General features: G+C 40.2%; 2 protein-coding genes and 1 long non-coding RNA gene across 6 annotated transcripts; 1 reads left to right on the plus strand and 2 right to left on the minus strand.

Annotated features, from left to right (window-relative positions):
- Positions 1-1,137: 1,137 nt before the first annotated feature.
- On the minus strand, positions 1,138-11,646 carry LOC122841417 (zinc finger protein 420-like). The gene is made up of 5 exons (XM_044134711.1): positions 11,431-11,646; positions 9,141-10,368; positions 7,627-7,857; positions 7,509-7,573; positions 1,138-3,685 (listed from the first exon to the last, which is right to left on the minus strand). The coding sequence occupies exons 1-5, from the start codon at positions 11,591-11,593 to the stop codon at positions 1,977-1,979; spliced, it is 3,396 nt and encodes a 1,131-aa protein (XP_043990646.1). The 5' UTR covers positions 11,594-11,646; the 3' UTR covers positions 1,138-1,976.
- Positions 11,647-12,103: 457 nt separating this feature from the next.
- On the minus strand, positions 12,104-21,864 carry LOC122841730 (zinc finger and SCAN domain-containing protein 2-like). 4 transcript variants are annotated; one of them, XM_044135296.1, is made up of 4 exons: positions 21,558-21,858; positions 20,164-20,301; positions 13,529-13,813; positions 12,104-12,539 (listed from the first exon to the last, which is right to left on the minus strand). In XM_044135296.1, exons 1-4 carry the CDS (start codon positions 21,715-21,717, stop codon positions 12,520-12,522), a joined length of 603 nt encoding a protein of 200 aa, XP_043991231.1. In that variant the 5' UTR covers positions 21,718-21,858; the 3' UTR covers positions 12,104-12,519. The 4 variants fall into 4 exon arrangements, with proteins under 4 accessions (XP_043991231.1, XP_043991230.1, XP_043991229.1 ...); XM_044135294.1 differs by lacking the exon at positions 12,104-12,539 and having other exon boundaries at positions 12,685-13,813; positions 21,558-21,864; XM_044135295.1 differs by lacking the exons at positions 20,164-20,301; positions 21,558-21,858 and adding an exon at positions 14,865-15,116 and having other exon boundaries at positions 12,104-13,942.
- Positions 15,479-18,168, plus strand: LOC122841783. Its single transcript, XR_006372434.1, has 3 exons — positions 15,479-15,793; positions 17,226-17,371; positions 17,473-18,168. It is a non-coding gene; the product is annotated as an uncharacterized LOC122841783 (long non-coding RNA).
- Positions 21,865-22,868: the final 1,004 nt, after the last annotated feature.

Raw genomic sequence — 22,868 nt, forward strand, 5'->3', positions numbered from 1 at the left:
GAGAGGCGGGGTCACGGGGTCACCCTGGACAGGTCACCAGTCTGTCGCAGAGATTAGACGTTAGTGACACTGATATGTTTCTGATTCAGATTTTATTGACAGTTTCTAGTCTGACCATCAGATCCACACCATCAAACAGACTGGGAACAACCTGCAGGTGGCGCTGTTGCTTTTCTTTAACTCCAGAGTCTCTTCAGAGATCAGAGTGAAATGAGTTCAGGAGGTTCAGGTTTCTATTATTATCTCTGTGGTCTAGTCAAAGTTTCATTGATGCTGCTTCCTGATGCTGACATTATGAGATCCGTTGGAACATGAAGGAAAGAAGCTGTTATTTTCACATGTTGCTGAAATTTAAACCAAGCATCAAAATGAGGATTTGTTTGATTTTGACTTCATCAGTTTATGGAGAAAGAAAAGTTTGTCTGAAAGTGAAGCTTCTTTACAGGATTTACACTCATAACTTTCTTTCAGGTTTACCAAGAATGTTCTGAAAAATATCAAATATCCAGAGTCCTGTAGTAGTCCTGTGTGCCTAATAAAGTGGCCAGTTACTGTGAACCAGATTGAGTGGCCGTCGCTGCCCAAATGTCATTTTGATCATCAAATATTAAATAACTATTGATTTTCCCAAGATAGTAAATTACATCGTCTTATTTTTAGCTGCTAACCAAAACTGTTAAATGTTTTTAGAAGTTTAATTATTTATATTATTATTATTTCTCATTTTGCAGCAGTTAGGACAGATAATAACATTGTTACTGAAATATTCAGCTGAGAAACAAACACAAGCTGCTGCTGGAAGCAGCTTTGTGTTTTACTGGAGGTCAGACTGATAAACGCAAATGATTTGTCAATTTACCGCCCCCTCCTGGACTGGAGGGGAAAGGCAGATTAGCAACAGATTTCAGGTCCTTAGTGGGGCAAAACTTCTTATCTAAACTATAAATTGTGATTTTCTCCAAATATGTTTTTCATTCTAAAGTCACAAACATTCCTGTTAACTGAGTTTTAACTCAGCAATCTAGTAAAGATCAATGATCCCGAGGCCTCCAGGTGATGTTTGCTGCAATAAAAAAAATTTACGTTTTTTTTTAGAAAATTAAAAAACTTTACAAAAAAACAAAACAAAAACTCAACACAAAGTTACAAATTTATTTTCAGCACATTTTTTACATGAATCAGATTATGACCCAATCCTCAAGAACAAACAGGTTATTTGATCTGAGTGAGCAGAACCGAGTCGTTGAGGCAAAACCAGAACCAGAACCAGAACCAGAACATTTTACTGAACTTATTTATCTTAACCTAATATAACGGTCTAGTCAAAGTAAAGACTCTTTCATTAAAAAAGTTTAAGTTACAGAGGAGAAAGGATTCAAATCTTCTTGAGTCAATAGAACTTTTTAATTATTCCTTAATTAAAATTCTTCATCTTTTAATAGTTAGTGAGTAAAATAATTAAGTTTAATAGAAAATGAACCCAAATCTTTTGGTTATTATTATATTTCATATGAAATAAAATCCCTTCCTGTGAGTTTTTAACATCTTTATGTCTCTGGTATCAACCAGAGCGCCGCGCTCAAGTTAGCATGAAGACAAAACTAACATTTCAGAGTTTAGTAAAGGAGTTACATAGTCAGCATTTATGATGTAATCAATTAAGTTTAGTGTAATAAGTCATTTATTTAAGCTTCCTATGACAGACCATGCAGTTTGGTGTCAAAGAAAAAACTTCATTTGAGTAAAAAATGGAACAGAAATAGAAAACTGTTCTGTTGATTAATGGAGTCAGAAAACGTGACGCTGCAGATGTTTCCTCCTTCGATCATAAACATATTTTTGGTTCTTTTGAATTCAACTAGTTTATCTTCCTGCCATGTTTTACTCTTTGTTGTTTTATTTGGAGATTATATTAATGTATCTGAAGGTCTATGTTAACGACAATTCTTTAACCTGTAGATCTACGTTTTGAAGGCTTAGAGAGGAACAGCCTTCCTCTGGGTGTGAACCTGCATGTGTTTGATCAAACTGCTGCTCTGATTGAATTTTTTTCCACATGCTGAACAGGAAAAGGGTTTTTCCCCGGTGTGGGTTCTGACATGGATCTGCAGAACGCCGTACTGGGTGAAGTTTTTCCCACATGTCCTGCAGTGGTAGGGTCTCTCCCCGGTGTGTGTCCTCATGTGGACAACCAGGCTGCTGTTCCTGGAGAAGCTCTGACCACAGGCGTCACAGGAAAACGGTTTCTCACCCGTGTGAGTCCTGCTGTGCAGACTCAGCTGGCTGCTGTTGATGAAACCTTTTCCACACGTCACACACAGATATGGCCGCTCTCCTGTGTGCATCCTGCTGTGGACGTTCAAACTGCCCAGCTGGGTGAAGCTCTTCCCACATGTGGAACAGGAGTACTTCTCCCCTGTGTGAGTTCTCTTGTGAACGTTTAAATACGAAGGGTCACGGAAACTTTTCCCACAGGTTTCACACTTGTAAGGCCTCTCGGCTGTGTGCGTCTTCCTGTGAACCTTCAGACTGAAGCGCCTGCAGAATCCTTTCCCACAGGTCTCACAGAAGAAGGGCCACTCGCCGGCGTGCGTCCTCCTATGGATGTCCAGCTGGAAGCCGTTACTGAAGCCCCGCCCACATGTGTCACAGGAAAAGGGCCAGTCGCCCGTGTGAAACCTCATGTGTACATTCAGGCTGCCGATCCGAGTGAAGACCTTCCCACAGGTGTTGCAGGAGAAGGAGTTTTCCCCCGTGTGAGTCCTGCGGTGGACGTGGAAGTGGCTGCTGTAGCGGAAGCTCTTCCCACAGGTCTCGCAGGTGAAGGGTCTCTCCCCGGTGTGGATCCTCATGTGGACCTTCAGCCCGCTGGGCTGCGTGAAGCTCTTCCCACACGAGTCGCAGGCGTACGGCTTTACCCCTGAGTGGACGCCCTGGTGTTCCACCAGGCTGTGCTCGTACCTGAACACTTTCCCACAGACGTCACATTTCACCGGTGGTTCTGGGTCGGAGTGGACCCGGCTGTCAGACACAGGACCGCTGCTTCCTGCCTCACTCCGGCCAGACCGGCTGTACAGATGATCCACTTCTGGTTCTGGTTCTGGTTCCCTGGAGCTGCGCCTCTGATCCGGCCAGGAGTCCAATAAGCCATCAGCCGAGTGGGTCACCAACAGCTGCTGGATCTGCTGACTGCTGTGGATCAGGAAGGACAGCAGCTGAGGCTCCTCAAACTGGGACGGTTCTGAATGTCCTCCAGGTTCTACTGCAGGTTCTGGTTCCTCCTGCTCCTTCTTGACCCCTGAAAGCTCTAGTTCACCCTGTTCTTCCTTAATATGTGAAGGTTCTGCTTGTACCGTTTCCTCTTTAATCACTAAAGGTTCTGGTTCCCCTCGATCTGATCCGAATCCTGCAGGTTCTGGTTCCTCCTTAATGTGTGAAAGTTGCAGTTCCTCCTGTTCCTCTTTGATCAGTAAATGTTCTGGTTCCCTCTGATCTGCCAGTTCTTCCTCATCTTGTTCCTCTGCAGCATCAGGAAGTTCTGGTTCCACCGGTTCCTCTTTAATACCCGGACATCCGAGTTCCTCCTGGTCCAGAACAGAGAAGTTCTGTTGGATCCAAAGCTGCTGCTCAGAGAGATCTTCCTCCTCCTCCTCTTCCTCCTTCCAAACATGCTGATTCATAAAATCTGAAGGAAAAAGGAAAACATCAGACATGAACTCTTTTAATGCCGGTTTGGATTTCAGATGAATCTAAAACCCGGCTCTGCTGCTCCAGTTCTGGACCTGGACTCTCCGGGTCTAACGGGTCAGAACTGTCGAGTTCTGCTGGAACAACATGTGGATCCAGATGTTACTCAGTCAAATGGTTCAAAACAATAAAAACTTAAATTTAGCACAAATGAAACCAATAATCAGCTGGTGGAAGGAGTCCGGTGGTAACTGGTTTTACTGGTTTCCACTGGGCAATGAATCCATCGTGTGAAGTTATACTTTTACAGATAAGAAATATTTCATGTTTTAAAACATCAGCATCAAATTATTATCAGAATTTTGTAACTATTGAGGAACAAAGTCCAGACAAACCGAGACTCATTTTGTTCTCTTCATTTTAAAATGTTCTTTATTCTGAATATTCTCAGAATTAATTATTTAAACAACTCAGATTAAGATCATTGATCTATCAGAAATTAAAAAACAATGTTTAGAAACTTGAGTCTTGTTGCTAAATCAACTTGATGGAATATTTTTTTTTAATCAAAACCATTTTCTAACTTTTCAGACTCATATTTTTCTGCTTACTGAGTGACGAATCACAGAGTCAAATTTATTCTAAATGATCCAAACTGATGTGAATTAGTTTAAATCCTGACCTGCGATGCTGCAGCAGCCAGGAGGAACTCAGTGTTGAGGAAGAACAGAACCAGAGGCAGCAAAGATCCAAAATCCACCAGAACCAAAAGCAAAGCAGCTGAATCTCCAACTTCAGGCTCCATCGTCTCAATCTGAACCCGAAATTATTACGGCTTTAGTTTTATCATCACTGCATTATTGCAACATTCTTTGTAAACCTCTTTAGAACCCTGTTCTCCAAAATGATCAGTTCTCAGGTAACTGAGTGGCAGCTGCAGACTGCTGGTCAGCAGGAAAATCTTAATCCCATTAGTGTCAACATACAGACAGAAACCCTCTAGTAAAAAACATAAGAGTTTTTTATTCAGAGTATTACAGTGACTGGCGACTGGAAACTGCTCAAAAATAAATTATATCATAATTATTTATTATTTATATTGACAGGTAAATAAAAGTTCATCACAAGAATTAAGTTTTTGTCCATCTGACTCATATTTTTCAGTTTTCTCCAAGAAATGACATAAACAATCAATAATCAGTTAATATTTCACATATAAGCATTTAAATACATTACAGGATGAGAGTGAAAAGAATTACAATAATAAAGTCATTTATTGTTCTTAAAGCTTTTATTTTATTTAATTTCTGTCAGTTGTAGGATCTGTTCTGGTCAAATTCAGACTAATTTTGATCTTTGATGATTCTCAGGCTGTGAAACGTCACAGAATGATCAGGATCTGTGTTGGTGATTTATTTAATTTATTTAAAGCTGGTTTTCAGAACTCGCAGTGAAAGTTTCGCTGGTTTCTTTCTGCAGAAATCTGGTTGAAAACCAATAAACGTTTCTGTGTTTCTTTTCATGAAGGTTGAGAAAATACTCATCTAATGATGCTTTCTACAGAGTTTATTTCTATATTCTCAGCTATCGGGCCTGTTTGGATACATACCGACTCTCTGCCGTTTTGTTTCGGGTTTCCAGCGGAGATCCTCCATCTTTTCCTCCAACGAGAAGCTTTTCTTTAAACCCCTGAAAACTTCCAGCGGAGGAAATTAAGACTTTAATACTGAAATATTCAGTAAAGGTAGAAAACGCCACCGTCCTCCAGCTGCTGCTGGAGCCTGTTTGTTTTACTTCCGCTGGGTGACGCTGAGAGGAAGCAGCTGATTGGTCCGTTTATCGCCCCCTACAGGACTGGAGGAGAACCGCAGAAAAAACTCACTGGCTTAAATGAAAAAAGATACTGTTAATGTTTTTAAAAATAGGTATAATAGCAAGTACAGGGTTAATGAGCTTCACATTTTGTTTTCATGGAATAACTGAACTGAATTTATAAGACAGAATGATACTAAAACTAGCAGCAATATTTTCTCATCATTAGAACCAAAAAATGTATTTTAACATGATCTTCCAGAAATATAAACATCCCATAAAATAAAATACTGAAGTTTTATGTTTTCTCTTTGCCCGAAAAGATAGAAATAAAATTGTGTCTCTTGGTAGATACTTAGGACACTTTAGGTAAATTGTTGTTTTTCCAAAGATAGTTTAATATTTTAAATTAGTTGTTTGGCTGGAATGAGGGCAAAATGGCTCTTTGGACTGTAAAAGTAGCAGATCTCTGCTCTAAACTTTGATAAACTAAATTTTTTCAAATGTTTCAGTACTTAGGATTCCTCTTTATGTCCATGTAAAACCAGTTTTAATAAAAAATCTCTTTAAGAACAAAGAACCTTTCAGTATCAGGATCGTACATGTATGAAAATAAAGACAGAAAAAGCTCTGGTTTCTACTGGACCTGTTGGCCTGAAGCCGTAACTGAAGAACCTTAAACAAAAATACAGTAAAATCAAAACAAACATCTTGTTTAGATGAATTGATGCTCGATCCAAACATAAAGAATCACTCTGATGAAGCTAAACATGAAATCTTACAAAAATACAAGTTTATAAAAACCTTTCTGAAAAACCTAATGTGAGGCAGAATCATGTAAAAATACCACAGAAGAAGAATGATGGCGGCCATGAAGCTAACCATGAGCCTCTGATTGGTGCTTAATGAGAGATAATAGATGTTTTAGTGTTTTTAGAATCAGAAAGGCTGGAAAGTTGAACATTTTTCAAGCCTGTGAATCGTCTCTGTAGTCAAGACTAAACTGTTTTTTATTTCTGTGTTTTTCTATATTCTGTTTTGATTCCTGAAGGTAGCTTGAATAATTTACCAACAAAAATTCAAAAGTAATAAGAAAAATCTAATCAATATTAGTGATTTTAAAGCTCCAATCTCCTACATTGCATTTTAACTAAAAAAAAATCCTATTAGAAAAACTGTTTCCTATTTGGGTTTATATTTGGGTTCTGAACTACAGAACAGGATCAGGGAAACTAAAAATTAATATTTTTTCCCAGAATTGTGATTTTACTGCAGACATTTTCTCAAAGTTTCAACCACAGAGACGTGAGTTGTGCAGAAAGAAAACTAACATTCTGGACAAAATGTTGAATTTAAGGGATTTTCACAGCAGGGGGTCGAATATCTAAAATTCAGGTTTCTCTTTTATTCAGTGGCCATATAAATACATAAATAAGAGGGTTTATTTTAATTATTTCATGCTGCAAGTGGAAATTTTTACATAACTTTACTCACATTAATAATCCTACTGAGACAGCTGCAGCTGATCCAGAACGCTGCTGCTGCTGTTCTGACTAAAACCAGGAGGATAGACTCAGTTCTCCAGTCCTTCACTATGAACCACAATACATTAAAGTTCTGCTGTTGGTTAGAGTTGCTTTTCATTAATAATAACTGGAATATTGATTTATTATAGACTGATTAAACATAATTTCTTATGGTTTTATGTTTTCATTTTGTAAGTTACTGTGAATCACCTTGTTGCTGAAATGTTTTATACTAATAACTTTGCCTTGTTTTTAAAAATATGATTCTTATTTACATTTGGTGAGAAGCAAAAAAATTCTTTTTTAGTGAAATATATGTAAAACAGCCATTTGGAGAGAAAAATTAATTAGTCAAAACATTTACTGTTAGAATAATAAAAATTGATCATTACTTGTATGAGTTGCTAGATTGTCAGATTTGGACACACAGTTGTGTCCAAACTTCTGGTCTGTACTGTAGGAACTTCTCATGTGTTTTCAAACCGCCAGCCTGGGTGTAGTTTTTCCCACACGTCTCACAGGAGAAGGGCCTCTCGCCGGTGGATCCTCTGGTGACGGAACAAACTGTATTTACACTTACAGCCTTTTAGACAAACGTTACAGGTTGTAGAGGCACCAGACAGAATCAGAGCGGCTCTCTGACACAGGAGAGCTGCTTTCCTCCTGGTACCGGTTCTGATCGCCGCTCAGTTCTGCTTCATCAAAGTCTCTGTGTTGATAGGTGGGAGTCTCCATGAAAGGAAAGTCTTCATCCTTCAAGACAAACTCCAGTAGATTCCAGTTTCTCCCACTAACTCTACTGTTGACATGTTGAGTTTTAAAGCCCAGCAGTCTTTAAACGTAACGCAAACCATGACAAGTCATTTCAGATCTTTAATTTAATGTTTAATGTGACAGACATATATATTTTTTTCTTTAATGCAAATGAGAAACATGCAAATCAGGTAGAATACAAACTAAAATAAAAAAGTGTTCACACTTAAAGCACCTTCAGGTTAAAAATGAGCCGTCAGTCTTTGGTTGATCTGCTTCTGCATGTCCAGCAGCTTTAACAACGAAACATCAGTTATTTACTGACCATAACAGAAACATCAAGCAACATGAAAACAACACAATTCAGTCTCCATGGCAACGTATGGGAGGAGATCTGTGGACAATTTATGGTTCGATTACAACTCAGAAAGTCTGAATGGGATTATAAAACATTACTTTAACAACAACCCACTCACTAATACTCCCAGCCAAAACCTTCAGTTTAACAAACAAACAGTTTAATTACAGATAAATGTGCTTTTATGTATTTCTTCTTTAAAAGAAGAAGAAATCTCTCTGCAGCTCTGCAAGTTTCCAACTAACAAGTTTATCCACAAAAGTCCAGGATCTCATCTGAGATCCGGCCAAGATCAGAAATATTTCTTCAATTAAATCAAACAGATTTACTGCAATAACATCACTGGATCCAAGCAATAAAACTTTAAACTGAAGCTAAAAGTCCATTAGTTCAGAGCTGCCTTTGATGAATAAACTGTCACATCAAACTGTCGCCTGTCTTTCTACCTTTAATCGTTATTCCAGCTGGTGTTCAGTGACTGTGTGCTGGTTTTAGTTTCATATTGGGACGGTACATCCAAAGGCCAAAGTTAGAACTAGCTTCACTTCTCTTTCCACTGAGTGAAGAACAAACATGTTTTAACCTAAAAGGCAACAGACAGTTTATCAAATGAGACCTTTTGTTTGTTATTCTAATGTCATGCATGTGAGTCACTTTGGGGTCGTTCACACAGAAATCTGTGTTGGAATTTAAATTAGTAGCATGAGCAACCACACAGAGAGTGGAATTAAAAATGGAGTTGAGTGTTAAGACCAGCTGTGAGACGGTAGCTTCATATCTCCACCAGAACCGGTCCGGGTTCCTCACATGAAATGTTTCCAGGTTCCAGATGACTCAGATAACTCAGTTTTGATGTTTTAAAATCCTTCATGTCTGCAACTCTTGAAAGAACCACCAAACTCTCCTCCTCTCCATTTGGTCCAGCTGTTTGAAACATCTGGATGTGTCAGTTTAATAAGTTTCTCAGTAAAGAGAACAGAGTTATTATGACCATCCCTGTTCAGTCAGCGTTGGCGTTTGTTCCTGCAGTGTGGCTCCTCATGTGGACGTTCAGAGTTCCTCTCTGGATGAAACTTTTCCCACAGGTCCCGCAGGTGAACGGCCTCTCGCCGGTGTGTGTTCTAACGTGAGCTTTCAGGTCCCCCTTACTGATGAAACATTTCCCACAGCGTTCACACAGGTACGGCCTCTCGCCCGTGTGCGTCCTCATGTGGACCTTCAGCGCTGCGTTTTTGGTGAAGCTTTTCCCGCAGGTTTCGCAGAAATGCAGCCGGCCCTGTGTGTGGATCCTGCGGTGAGCTTTGAGCGACGTGTAGTTCCCGAAGCCCTTCCCACAGGTCTCACAGGGGAACGGCCTCTCGTCCGCGTGGGTTCCCCTGTGGAAGTTCAGGTTGGTCACCACCGTAAAACTTTTACCGCAGATTTCGCAGGCGTACGGCCTCTCGCCGGTGTGGATCCGCATGTGGACGTTCAGGCTGACAACCTGAGAGAAACTTTTCCCACAGGTGTCGCAGGAGAAGGGCCGCTCGCCGGTGTGAGTCCTGATGTGGTTCTTCAGGTGGCCGCTCTGCGTGAAGCCTTTCCCGCAGATCGTACAAGCGTACGGCCGCACGCCTGAGTGGATCCTCTGATGGCGGTTGAAGTGATGCTTCTTCTTAAACACTTTCCCACAAACGTCGCATTTGACCGATTTATCGGCGGTGGACAAAGTCGCGTCAGACGTGGGGAAGCTGCGTTCTTCGTGGCTCTGGTTCCCAGCCGAAGGGAAGCTGACGGCGTACAGACGCTGGATGTTGGGTTCTCCCTCACTGAGGTCGGCTTCCTGACTCAGAGGCTCAGTGAAGTCGAAATGCTCCTGCTTCAGGATGAACTGCTCCACCTGCTGGCTGCCGCACGCCTCCTCCTCCTCCTCCTCTTCCTCCTCTTTAATCTGCAGCAGCTCCGGTTGATCCTCTTTAACCTCCTCCTGGTTCAGTTCAGTCGGAGGTTCTGGTTCGTCCAGCTCCTCTTTAACCTCCGCACACCGCGGCTCCTCCTGTGGAGGTTCTGCTTCCTGCTGGTTCTGATTCAACCAGGAATATTCTGGTTCCGTCTGGCTGACTGGATGATGGGGAGGCCTGCGTTCCTGCAGGTTCCTCTGGAGACGTGGAGGTTCTGGTTCCCCCAGGTTTTCACTGGCACTCTGGTCTGTTTGAACCCCATCCTCACCATGGAAACGAGGATTTGGGCGCTCTGCAGGGAAAAGGAATGATGGAGATTATTAAGTGAAGACCATCATGGCGCTGCAGCCTGTGTTCATTTCTTTAGATCATCATTTCTGAGAACTTTTAGCCTACTTCGTGTTGTCAGAGAGGTTCTATTTAAGAGATTTAATGACTGGCAGTCAGGCAGTGATCAGGTCTGGTTTAAGGAAGTAAAATGGAATCAAAAATGAGTTCAGTTCAGGATGTAACATGAGTGAAATGTGTTTTATATAACTCAATGATTCAACCATCATTTAAAAACAGTTTAATCGGTTTATCTATGATATCAAAGTCTGTTTAAAGATCTGAGACATTTAAGTAAATAAAAATTAAGGAAATCTGGATGTTGTTAAATACTGTGATGTACTTTAGTGGTTCTTTTCCTTTCATTTAGCAGAAACTGTCTGAACCAATCAGTCTGCAGCTTTTCTTCTGATTGGATCTGATCTCTAATCAGGTTTGAAACATTTTATTTATCCACCGTTTAGTAAATGACCTCATTACAGTTTATAACAAATCAACCAAAGACATGCAGTTCTCAGCATTTCTATAACATCATGTGACACATTAATAATACATTAATAGGAATCATTTATCTCTTCATGGTTTATAGTCCTGAATCTGTCACAGAGGGAATGTTCAGATAAATACATAAATATTCCCCAGTCTGTAAATAAAACAACAAATCAGATCCAAAGTGGCGGTGTAGCAAAATGTTTAATTAATCTCCTTTTCTGACTTATTTATAACAGTTTATTCTTTAAAAACATTTCTTGTTGCCATGGAGAATCGGTGCTCTGTGATGATGGTTTCCTCTACCAGCTTCACTCCAGTTAAACAGTCGGTTGATCCTAAAATCGGTTGTTCTGGACTGAAACTCGGAGTTTGTTCTCAGATTATTTATTTTAACGGATCAGAACCGACTGGAGCTGAAAGAAACTACTGAATGTTCGGCTTTTTGTTTACAACTATTTATTCTTCAAAATGGCCACAGTTCAAATGTTCAGATTCATTTGGTGTTTTACTAGTTTGTGTTTTTGTGATTTCTTACCGGTCGTGGTGAGTTTTATCTGAGGTTTATTCCAGCAGGTTTCCAGCAGTTTAATGTCCTCCTCGTAGCGGACGATGGTTTTTTCAACCTCGGTGAAGATTTCTTCCGCAGCAGCAGTTAATCTCTGTCTGATAAAATCCCTCAGATGCTGAACTGAAGACATTGTTACTGAAATATCAGCTGAGAAACGATAACAAAACACAGGCTGCTGCTGGAGCCGTTTGGTTTTACTTCCGCTGGGGGTCAAACTGAGACAAAGCAGCTGATTGGTTCGTTTGCCGCCCCCTGCTGGACTGAAGGGGAACAGCAAAGCAAACACAACGAGTGTTTCTAAATCTGAATCTGAATAAAGAATTTGAAGCTACATTACAACAGCTAAAGAAATATGCAAAAAGTAATGAAAACTCTCTCAAGAAGGGATTAAAAATCAGTTTCATCCAAGGAAATAGTTTGTTTCTGATTAAAAATGAGATTCATCTTTTAAAGCTGTCCTATAAGACATGCAAAGGAGAATCAGTTCTGAGAAAATAATTAATTCTTATCTACATTTTATTTCATTTGAAAAATTGCTTCTACATGTGAGTCTCAAAAAATAATCTAACATCACAGCAACATGAACCACAACTGAGCTTTGACTGACCCCACATTCAAATAAAATGAAGCAATGACCACAAACAAGCAAGGCAACTTTATTTATACAGAACAATTCTTACATGGGGTAAGAAAATCACCAAAACAACTGAAAAGGTAAACCCAAATTAAATCAGCTGCTGTTCTTGAACCGTTTAGAGCAGATGCCAAAACTTGGTCTCTTTATAAAGATGACAAGTTAAATGTTCTATTTTTACAATAAATCTGTAGAATAAAGTATTCTGCTCGTGGATTTCAAGACTGATCAAAACAGCACAAAAAATAAATGTTGTTTTGGACATGTTTACTGTTGAGGATGTACAGATGTTGACTCCATTCAGAGTCTCCAGATGACCCATTTGGACTGTAAATGACTGTAACTCCTCAGTGCTTCAACATTCAGTCATCAGTGAGGCTCTAATGAAAGATAATGAGAGGAATCCTCTGGTAGAGACATCGTCACTGACAGAGGAAATGACCTAGAATTATAGAAATAATTACATAATTATATTAGAATTATAGGCCGTTCTTGCAGTATGTTACCCGCCCCCCTTCCTTGCACTCTAACGATACTCTAGTCTGCCACCCCCCCACCATCTCTCCTTCTTCGAACCCCCCCTGGTCCTCCTGCACCATCATTCCCTCGGCCCCCATTCTTGCTCTACCCACCTCACTCTGACTATAGCAGCAAACGGCTAAAAGTTAACGCGGTGGTTTAACGCGGTGTCAATCAAAGGGGGGGGCAGTAAGCTGCACTATAAAGGCGTCATAATGGACACCGGCAGTTTAAACTCCGGCAGCCGCAGAAAGTACAATGGAAAACGGCACGCGGGCGTCCAGGTGAGGGTTTAGGGGTTTAACCTTCCATCAGTGTTCAGGAGAAAAGATCCATTCATCAGAGTCTCTGAAAGCTGTTGTAAACTCAAATGTTTTCATCCTCCATGTACCAATCAACAGTGTTTCATCAGAACATCAACCACAGGGAAACCGGCCATCATGGTCCAGTCAAAGTCCGCTCTCATCCAACCAGCTGGATTCTCCTTCAACCGACGTTTTTCCCACGTGTTGCTCATTCATTGGATATCTCTCAGAGCTCTGTGGACTCTCTGGTGACAGTTCAGTTCACTCACACTGCTGAAGCTTTCATTACATTTTAGACATGAATATGGCTGCTCACATGTGTGGGTCTGCTTGTGGAACCTATTGTAGCATTTCTCCCGAAAGCTTTTCCCACAGGTTTCACATGGAATAAACTTGCTGCGTGTGTGTGTTTTTCTGTGAATCTTTAAATTAAAACGTCTAGGAAAACTTTTCCCACAGGTTTCACAGGAAAAGGGCCTGTCACCTGTGTGCCTTTTCATGTGCTCTTTAACGTGAGAGTTTTGTGTGAAGACTTTCCCACAGATCTTACAGGAGAATGGCTTCTCGCCTGAGTGGACTCTGAGATGTCGCAACACGTTATACTTACAATGAAAGGTTTTCCCACAGACATGACATTGACAGGATTCATTTGGAACCGTTCTGCACTGAGACCCAAACGCAGGACTGTCACTTCCTGCTTCATCTTGGTTCTCCAGAGCAGAAACATTGTTAGAGTTGAGATGCTCAAATTTTGGTTCTTCTTCACTGAAATCAATTTGTTGCAGAGTCATAATGTGAGTGAAATCAAGACTCTGTCCCTCCTGACTGCAGCAGACTTCCTGCTGTTCCTCTTTAACTAATGAAGCTTCTGGTTCCTCCTTCAGCAGCTGATGTTCCAGATCCTCTGTGTCTTGTGGAGCCTCTGATTGTTCCTGCTTCTTATTCAAACTCATCACCTGGTTACAGAGCTGGCTGTCAGTGAGAACCTCCTCTTCCTCATCTTCATGTTGCTTTGGGACGTCTAGAGAAACAGAAAACATAAAAGATCAAATATTTAATAACTGAGTCATTAGTTCATCAGTTGTTTAGTTTGGGCATCTTGAGTGACAAGAAAATACAACATGAACAACCTGGGATGTGTTGCTGAACCACAATGAAGCAAATACTCCCTTAATTTGATACTCAGTACAACAACCTGGTCCCAGTGATCAAACTTGTCTGTTTTATTGGTTACTGTAGTTAAACACATGACTTAAAACGTAAGAAGTAAAAAAAGCCATGTGGATTTAAATCTGAGCCTCTTTCTGGGTCGTTACTACAGATCTGATTATCTTTCTGCTGCTGCAACATATTTATCCCCATCAGATGCAACGAGAAGTTTCTCATTTCTTAAACAGTCAAGTTGAAAAACATCCTGTGGTCATGAAAAAAAACCAATGTCACATTCCTAAAGGAAAAGCAGAAGCTTCTTAAACTGGATCAGAACTGTTCAAAGCAATAAAAGCTGGAAAGAAAATGGAGAAGCATCGACTTTGAGGAAGAAATGCGACTGGAAAAAAATCATGAGTGTGAAATCAACCCGAAGAATGATTAGTAGAGAAAGTAAAGGTCACTTTATTTATATAGCAAATGTTCAGCAGCAAGGCAACACAAAGTGCTAAAAATGTTTCAAAGTAAAAGCATTTCTAAATACATACGATCTTTAGAGGCAATAATTTGTTGTTTTTCTGGTCGGGTAATATATTTATAATATTTATTTGTTCCTTTTCCTCATTCAGGAGAAAATTTATTGCTTCTGAATGAGCAAATAATTAGGACTCGACCAGCAGGGGTCCCCATCGAGCCTTGGTGGCAAAACTTTTCGAAAAACGAGCCTTTATTTCAACTCAACGTTTCAATCATTAACACATTTCCGCTTCTACATCGCAGCTTTACTATCGTACCGATTCTGGTGAGTTTTATCCGAGGTTTCCAGCAGGTTTCCAGCAGTTTAATGTCCTCCTCGTAGCGGATGATGGTTTTTTCAACCTCGGTGAAGATTTCTTCCGCAGCAGCAGTTAGTCTCTGTCTGATAAAATCCCTCAGATGCTGAACTGAAGACATTGTTACTGAAATATCAGCTGAGAAACGACAACAAAACACAGGCTGCTGCTGGAGACGTTTTGTTTTACTTCCGCTGGGGGTCAAACTGAGACAAAGCAGCTGATTGGTTTGTTTACCGCCCCCTGCTGGACTGAAGGGGAACAGCAGATTGGCAGCAAAACGGATCACATTCTCTGAACCGGACCAGAACTTCTGTAAACTGTTATTAATCAACCAGAAATTAATCAAGGATACAAGCTAAAGTTATTTCCATTTCCTCCTGTGCTTCTTCGTCTGTGTTACTGTTTAATAATATCTGTGGAAATATGAGTCTGATAATACATTAAAATTTACACCTTGCCTGTATTTACAGGTTCCAATGTTCCTGTCATTCCAACCAGAGAGGACCGGCCATCAGGAGCATCCAGACATTTCCCAGTGGTCAGCAGAGGCGGAGCTAGAGGGGGGGCCAGTGCCCCCCCAGCCATCTGATTGGCCCCCCCAGCGGCCCCCCCAAATGATCGACATGTCACGACACCCAGTCATTCCTTCACAGTAGGTAGCACTATGTACCACAATGGGTTGTGACACTTGTGACTGTTGTGACTGCTCAAAAGCAGCAGGGGGCGATATGCACCATTTACGTTTATTGTGATACACCATTTGGACACAACAGAGTTGACCCAACAGAAGAAGAGAAGGAGAACCGCGAAGAGACGATAGAGAAATATTGTACAGCTAAGAGGAATACAGTCGATTTGACTCCAAGACGGATAATCTGACTTCAAAGGTAAGTTTTACAATGGTTTACTACTACCAATAAAAAAACCCCGTTAAAAACATTTTGTGCTCAGCCAGGAAATAGTTTCTGGTAGTTGAGTTACTACTATAAGTTGCGAGCATCAAGCTAACAATGCTACAGCTATAGACATACGTAGACGCCGACTTAGTGAGCGAGTCGGCCAGTTCCTATGATACGTCACGTCTGCCAGTCAGACTCGTAATGCACGCAGAAGCAAAAAGTATTGTAAAGACGCTGACGTGTTTCAGTGTGTTTACCACTCACGTCTGCCTGAACAATGTCGGGAGGATAAAAAAAAGTATCCAACGTGGTGCATGTGTTATCAGACATAATGGATCACGAAATTACTGTTTATATGACCTGCCAAAATCCTCTGTTCTGTAATGCTCTTTCTTTCTTACAGCGATTTCTTATTAGCTCTGCATTAAATAAAACTATACAGAATGAAAATGTTAGCTATACTAAGAAAATAAAAATCAGAGTAGTTACTTCTGGCCAATATAATTACATGGGAAATATTTATTGGCTCAGAAGCTGTCGTTTGGCCACAAAGTCAAGAAATTCTGTTCATAAAATTGTGTTCTTTCTTTCTTACCTGTGAAAGGTAATGCTAATGGAGCCAGCTTGTACTATAAAATGAGTGAAAAAACTCCACACAAGTTCCCCACTGACATTTGCTATTTTTACTAATTCTTTTCTAAACATTTTCTATGAAACGGCAACACTTTGTTAGAGGTTCCGTTTCCCCTAGGAAAGGGCATGAACTTGTGACAATTTAATCTGTTACTCTTTTTGCTTTATTATGTTTTCCATGAAATGTTTAATTTATTTAAATTCTTATGTGTTTAGCTTTGTCATTTTCTTTTATGTTTTCTTTTATCTTATCGCTGATGTTTAGCACTTTATTTCAGCTCTGGCTGCTGTTAAAGTGCTTTATAAATAAAGTCGATAATGATCATGAACAAAAACAGGTTAGTCGGTCCAGTAGCTGAGAAGTTTGAATGCTGAACATACAGCCACAGTCTGTTTCTGACCTACACACTGGAAGTGGGGATCTATTAACACTAAGTAATAGGAAGTGATACTTGGCATAACATGACTGGCTTGTTTTTTTTCCTAGGGTCAGTTGAGAATGAAAAGACAGGGAGGCAGGATAGACAGCTTCTTTATAAAAAGAAGCAAATCAGGCACAGATCAAACAGGGTTCAGCTCTGACATCAGCAGTCCTGGTAGCTCATGTCCTGAGAACAGTCACGAGAAGAAAGTCTGGCAAACACCAATCCACCATCACCAGGTCAGAGTATCTACAGAAACAGTCAAATTCCTGCCCGTTTTAGGTTATTTTTACTTGCTGGCTTCTGCTAATGTGTTTCTTTAATTGTTGGTTCAATTATGTTAATGTACTGTTTTTACAACGTAGTTCCATCAAAGGAGGAGTCTGAAAACACAGAAAGCTCTGCGCCTGACCAGGATGATGATGAGCCAGAAGGGGCAATTGCAGGAGATACCACTGATCTCTTCTCAGCAGTATCCAGCACTCCTTTGCTTTTCCAAAAGGACCCAGTGGTAATTTTACTTACACTAAGACCTGCTTAGTAGCTGCACAATTTACATGACATAATGATCATGTAAATTATGTGTACATAACCATTGTGTTTGTATTCCAGATATTTCAAAGTCAAAAGAACAGGGCCCTGTTCAGCCAAGTTTGACAAACTTCCCCAGAACTCAGCATGGAACAAGAAAGAGAACTTTTCACAGCTCCTGGTACAAAGACTATTCTTGGTGATGCCAGGCTAAGTCACATTGGAACACTTAGCATAGAGTCAAGGAGGGCACGGGGCCTCAACATGGATGACTTTGTAACATATTTTGCTTCATCTCACAACAACCGAAGGATTTTACTTTTATGAGTGCATGAAGAAGTCTTGTGTTTCTCGTCATGATTTGGGTCTTCACCGACTGGTACTTGTACCAATGATAGTTTAGGAGTCAGTACATTTGGTCATAGCTGCATTAAGTTCGAAAATAAAATGCACATGTAGCATCTATTAAATAACAGTTTCCATAACATACAACCTTCTTTTTTGAGATATTGTAATTGTGAACTGTGTGACACTGCATTCTCATTGTAAGTCTTGTCTTGTTACAATGGTGTCATTTAGAGGTTAATGTCCACTTATGCTTTGTGTGGCATGCATTGATAATAAACTGCAAATTACATGAGCAAATCTCATTTCATGAGTCTTTATTTATATATAGTATGTGAATGAAAGTACTTTTACTGTATTGTCATTGTCATAGTCAGTGGACCCCTTACAGATAGCCCTGGCCCCCCATTGGCCCCCCCAGAAATAAAAGTCTAGCTCCGCCACTGGTGGTCCGGCCAGCTCAGGACTGCAGCGGGTCGGAACCAAGGTTGGGTTCAGGTTACACTAAATAAAACCAAACTGCTGTTCATGCAGCTCGCTCTGGAATCTGTCTTGTTAAAATTCCCACACAATGCAGTTGTAACAGAGAAAAGATCATCTTTTGTCACAGCAATGCAGAGACACACCAGCTGGGGCTCAGGTGTTACGTCAGAGTACCTGTGGATATTTTGTGCTCTGTTATAGGAACATCATTCAAACACGTCCACACCAAAATATGACAGATTTTTAGTATCTGTTGGCAGATTAAAGCAACACAGTGATGCAAAAAGTATTTCCAGCGCCGGCAGGTTTGAATTTGAAATCAATTTCAATCAAGAAGGTTGTTGCCAATTAAAAAGAGGCATTTTTTCAGGCTAAGAATCATTTTTGAATTCTTATATCAAAAGATGCAGAACTGATTATTAATGGAAAACTAATAATTATTTAAACCATTCTGCTAATCACTGAGCTGTTTTTTCCAGGTTGTTGCTGATATTTTGACTTCAGAACCTGATTGGTGCTGGTTTCAGACAAACATCAGCAGGATGAACATCAGGATTCAACATGTGGAACTTCCACTGAACTCATGTTAGAACAAACTGAAGCGGAGTGAGACGACTCCAAGCAAGGAAACTTTATTCAGTTAGAAGATACAGGGCAATCCGAAATGTTTTACAGGACATTAAAAATCTAAACTTTGTCTAGCAAGCAAGTTCAGGATGTCAAACATTTAGCAACCAAATAAATAGAAATAAATGTTGAAACATTTTTAACCTTCAGTCTCAAACTTCTGTCATGTTGAGGAGAAACGGTTCATTCATCAGAGTCTTTGAAAGCTGTAGTAAACATCAATGTTTTCATCCTCCGTGTAACAATCAACAGAACATCAACCACAGGGAACACGACCGTCATGGTCCAGTCAAAGTCTGCTCTCATCCAACCTCTTATGTATAAAAAGGAGTCGCCACGGTAACATCCTTTCCTTTTATCTTTTATCCCATTTTGACGACTCCTGATTCACATACATTTCTTAACATATTAAGATGCATGGACCTCTTTTAAAACATGCTTTTCCACAGTGTGAGAGTGAACGCCTGGATGACGGAAACATCTGGAGCAGGACGGGGAAACATCTGGAGCAGGACGGGGAAACATGAAACGACTCCCCAGAAACCCTCAGATCTCACCAGAACTCCCTCAGAGTTTTGTGGACTTTCTGGTGACAAATCAGGTCATTCATACTGTCAAAGCTTTCATCGCATGTTTGGCATGAACATGGCTGCTCACCTGTGTGGGTCTTCCTGTGGAATTTCAAATACCATTTTTCACGGAAGCTTTTCCCACAGATTTCACATGAAAAAGGCTTAACGCCTGTGTGGGTTTTTCTGTGAACTTTCAAACAAAAACTTCTGCTAAAACATTTCCCACAGGTTTCACATGAATAAGGCTTGTCACCTGTGTGAGTTTTTCTGTGAACTTTCAGGCTGGACTTCCTGGTAAAACATTTCCCACAGATCTCACAGGAAAAGGGCTTGGCACCTGAGTGCATTTGTATGTGCTCTTTCAAATGACATGTCTGTACAAACACTTTTCCACATATTTTACAGCACAATGGCTTCTCCCCTGAGTGGTCTCTGAGATGTCGCACCATGTTATACTGAGATTTAAAGACTCTCCCGCAGACATGACATTCACAGGACTCATCTGGAACCGTGTCGGCCCAACTCGCTAACACAGGACTGTAGCTTCCTGCTTCATCTCGGTTCTCCAGAGCAGAAACATTGTTAGAGTCGAGACGCTCAATGTTTGGTTCTTCTTCACTGAAATCAATTTGTTGCAGAGTCATAGTGTGAGTGAAATCAAGACTCTGTCCCTCCTGACTGCAGCAGACTTCCTGCTGTTCCTCTTTAACTAATGAAGCTTCTGGTTCCTCCTTCAGCAGCTGATGTTCCAGCTCCTCGCTGCTGTCGCTGTCCTGTGGAGCCTCTGATGGTTCCTGATCCTGATTCAGATTCATCACCTGGTTACAGAGCTGGCCGTCAGTGAGAACCTCCTCTTCCTCATCTTCATGTTGCTTTGGGGCGTCTAGAGAAACAGAAACATAAGAGATCAAACATTTGGTTTGAGTATGACAACTGTTAAAATTCCCAGAGGCAAATTATCTGCCTCAAAGATCCAGTAAATCAAGTTTTAATATTTTAATGTTCTCACCAATGAGCTGTTGATTAAAGCTAATTGTTTTTAGCAGCTTTGAAGGAAGAAACAGCAACAGAAAGTTTCTGCTCAGCAGCCCGTTGTTGATGCTGCAACACCTCAGCAGGAATCATTAAAGTTCAGACGGAATAAAATCCAACCCAACCAAATCCATAAACTTTGTGTTTGGATCTGATCCGACCCGTCTGATAAACTCCAGAGAGACGAGTTCGAAGTAAACCCGACATGTTAAGTTAAACTACCAGTTCCTTCCATAACTCTGATTTTACTTCTGCTGGTTTATTAGTGCAGCTGGAACCATTTTAGATTTGCTTTAAAATCTTCCAGAAATTAGAAGATTAGAAATATCTATTCAATAAAAAAACTTTTACATACTTTAAACTTGAAATTAAACAATACGTTTGAATCATATTATATTTTAATCAATAAATTACAGTATCATTTAAAAAAGAACAGATTTTTTTCTTTTTCTTTCATAGTTTAAGTAGCTGCTAAGAAAAATTTATTTTTTTATTTTATTATTGTAGATGTCAGAATAAAATAAAGATTATTACTAAAATAATCCTTTACAGCCCTGAATTTGCTAACTGTAATTTATGGGGTTGTGGGTCAGGATGTTTTCTGATGCTCGGTGAAAAGAGAACAATATGGACGACTTCAAATGTCCATTTAAAGAAAAATCACTCTTCAGTTCACACAGAGCCTGTTCCAGATCAAACCCATCTGGCTTAATAATCACTGTAGTTAAACAAAACAACCTCCTGGATTTAACTAGACAAAAAGATCCGAACCTCCTGCAGCTGATCATCTTTCATCTGGAGGACGAACGGCACCAACATTTAAAATAAACATTATTTTAAATGTTTATTTAAACATTTAAACAACATTTAAAATAAACATTATCACTTTATAATTAGTAGTTACAAACTTCAGCCATTTATTAAGTCACCTCTATAATTTAGTTCATGTTTAATGTTGATCGGTTTTTTGATTCCTAACTTCGACCAGCAGGTGTCGCCATCGGGTTCTGATTACAAAACTTTTCGTAAAACGAACATTTTTCTCCGAACAACTCAGCTGGAAGTTTCTCTGATTAACAGAACTTGATCGCTGTTTTATTAACGTACTGGTTCTGTTGAGTTTTATCCGAGGCTTCCAGCAGGTTTCCAGCAGTTTAATGTCTTCCTCGTAGCGGACGATGGTTTTTTCAACCTCGGTGAAGATTTCTTCCGCAGCAGCAGTTAGTCTCTGTCTGATAAAATCCCTCAGATGCTGAACTGAAGACATTGTTACTGAAATATTCAACCGAGAAACGATAAAACGACACAAAGCTGCTGCTGCTGCTGCTGGAGTCGTTTTGTTTTACTTCCGCTGTGGGATCGCACTGAGACAAAGCAGCTGATTGGTCCATTTCCGCCCCCTGCTGGACTGGAGGGGAACAGCAGATTGGCAGCCAAACGGAATCCATTCACTGGACCAGAACAGAACTTCTCTAAACTGTTAGTAATAGAGCAGATATTAACTAAGAATAAAAGTAAATATTGTATTATTTGCTTCAGGTCTTCCTCATACGTGTCATATTTTAATAATCCCTGTGGAGACGTGAGTCAGGTCAAACTTTATTGATATGTTGTAATGTTTCTGTCAGTCAAACACAGATTTATATAAACGTTTTAAAATAAAAACAACCAGAGGTAAATGTTCTCCCATTATATCTGTGTCACTCTGTTACAGTGAGTGTTTCTGCCAGGGGTTCTGATTGGTGTTCCTCTACAGTGTCATTACTTTCTGGTACCAGAGGAAAGATACAGAAAAATGTAAAGTACTATTTTGTTTTTTGAAGAGTCCAAGTGAGATTTTAGGAAAGTTCAACCATTCTCAGAAAGGTGATTTGTCATCTGAGAAGAATCTGAAGGGCTTCTCATTGAAGATAAAGTAAAACTGGATCATTCAGCCTCCTGCTGCTGCAGCTGTTGTTCTGGTTCCCACGGTGAGAAATGATTCCTTCAGCCTGAAGAAAAACCTCCAGATGTCAAACAGGAAGGAAGAGAGCAGTGAGTCACAGCCCAGGTTCACATCTTCCACCTTAACATCACTTATGAAATATGAGTTTCCACATTAGCTGCTGTTCATCTTCTGAACAGTAACTATTCATTTAATTTGAAAATTAGTCACATTTTCCTGCTGTGTGAACGAAGCCTAATTCTCTAATTCTCCTTTGGGGCCTGAAATCATCTTCAGGTTCTTCCCAGCCATCCTGAACTGGCTGGTCCAGTACTGTACTGGTGAAGTGTTGATCTCTAGTTAACTTGTTGTGATGCGCTAGCTGGCTAACATTCTACCTACTGCAGCATGTAAAACTCAGTGTTCTTGGTTTGCTGGTTCACACTTTATTCACCTCCAACAAGACAATTAGAGCACAAACTGTGATAAATCTA

Source organism: Gambusia affinis, linkage group LG12, assembly GCF_019740435.1.
Source record: "Gambusia affinis linkage group LG12, SWU_Gaff_1.0, whole genome shotgun sequence".
NCBI lineage: Eukaryota > Metazoa > Chordata > Actinopteri > Cyprinodontiformes > Poeciliidae > Gambusia > Gambusia affinis.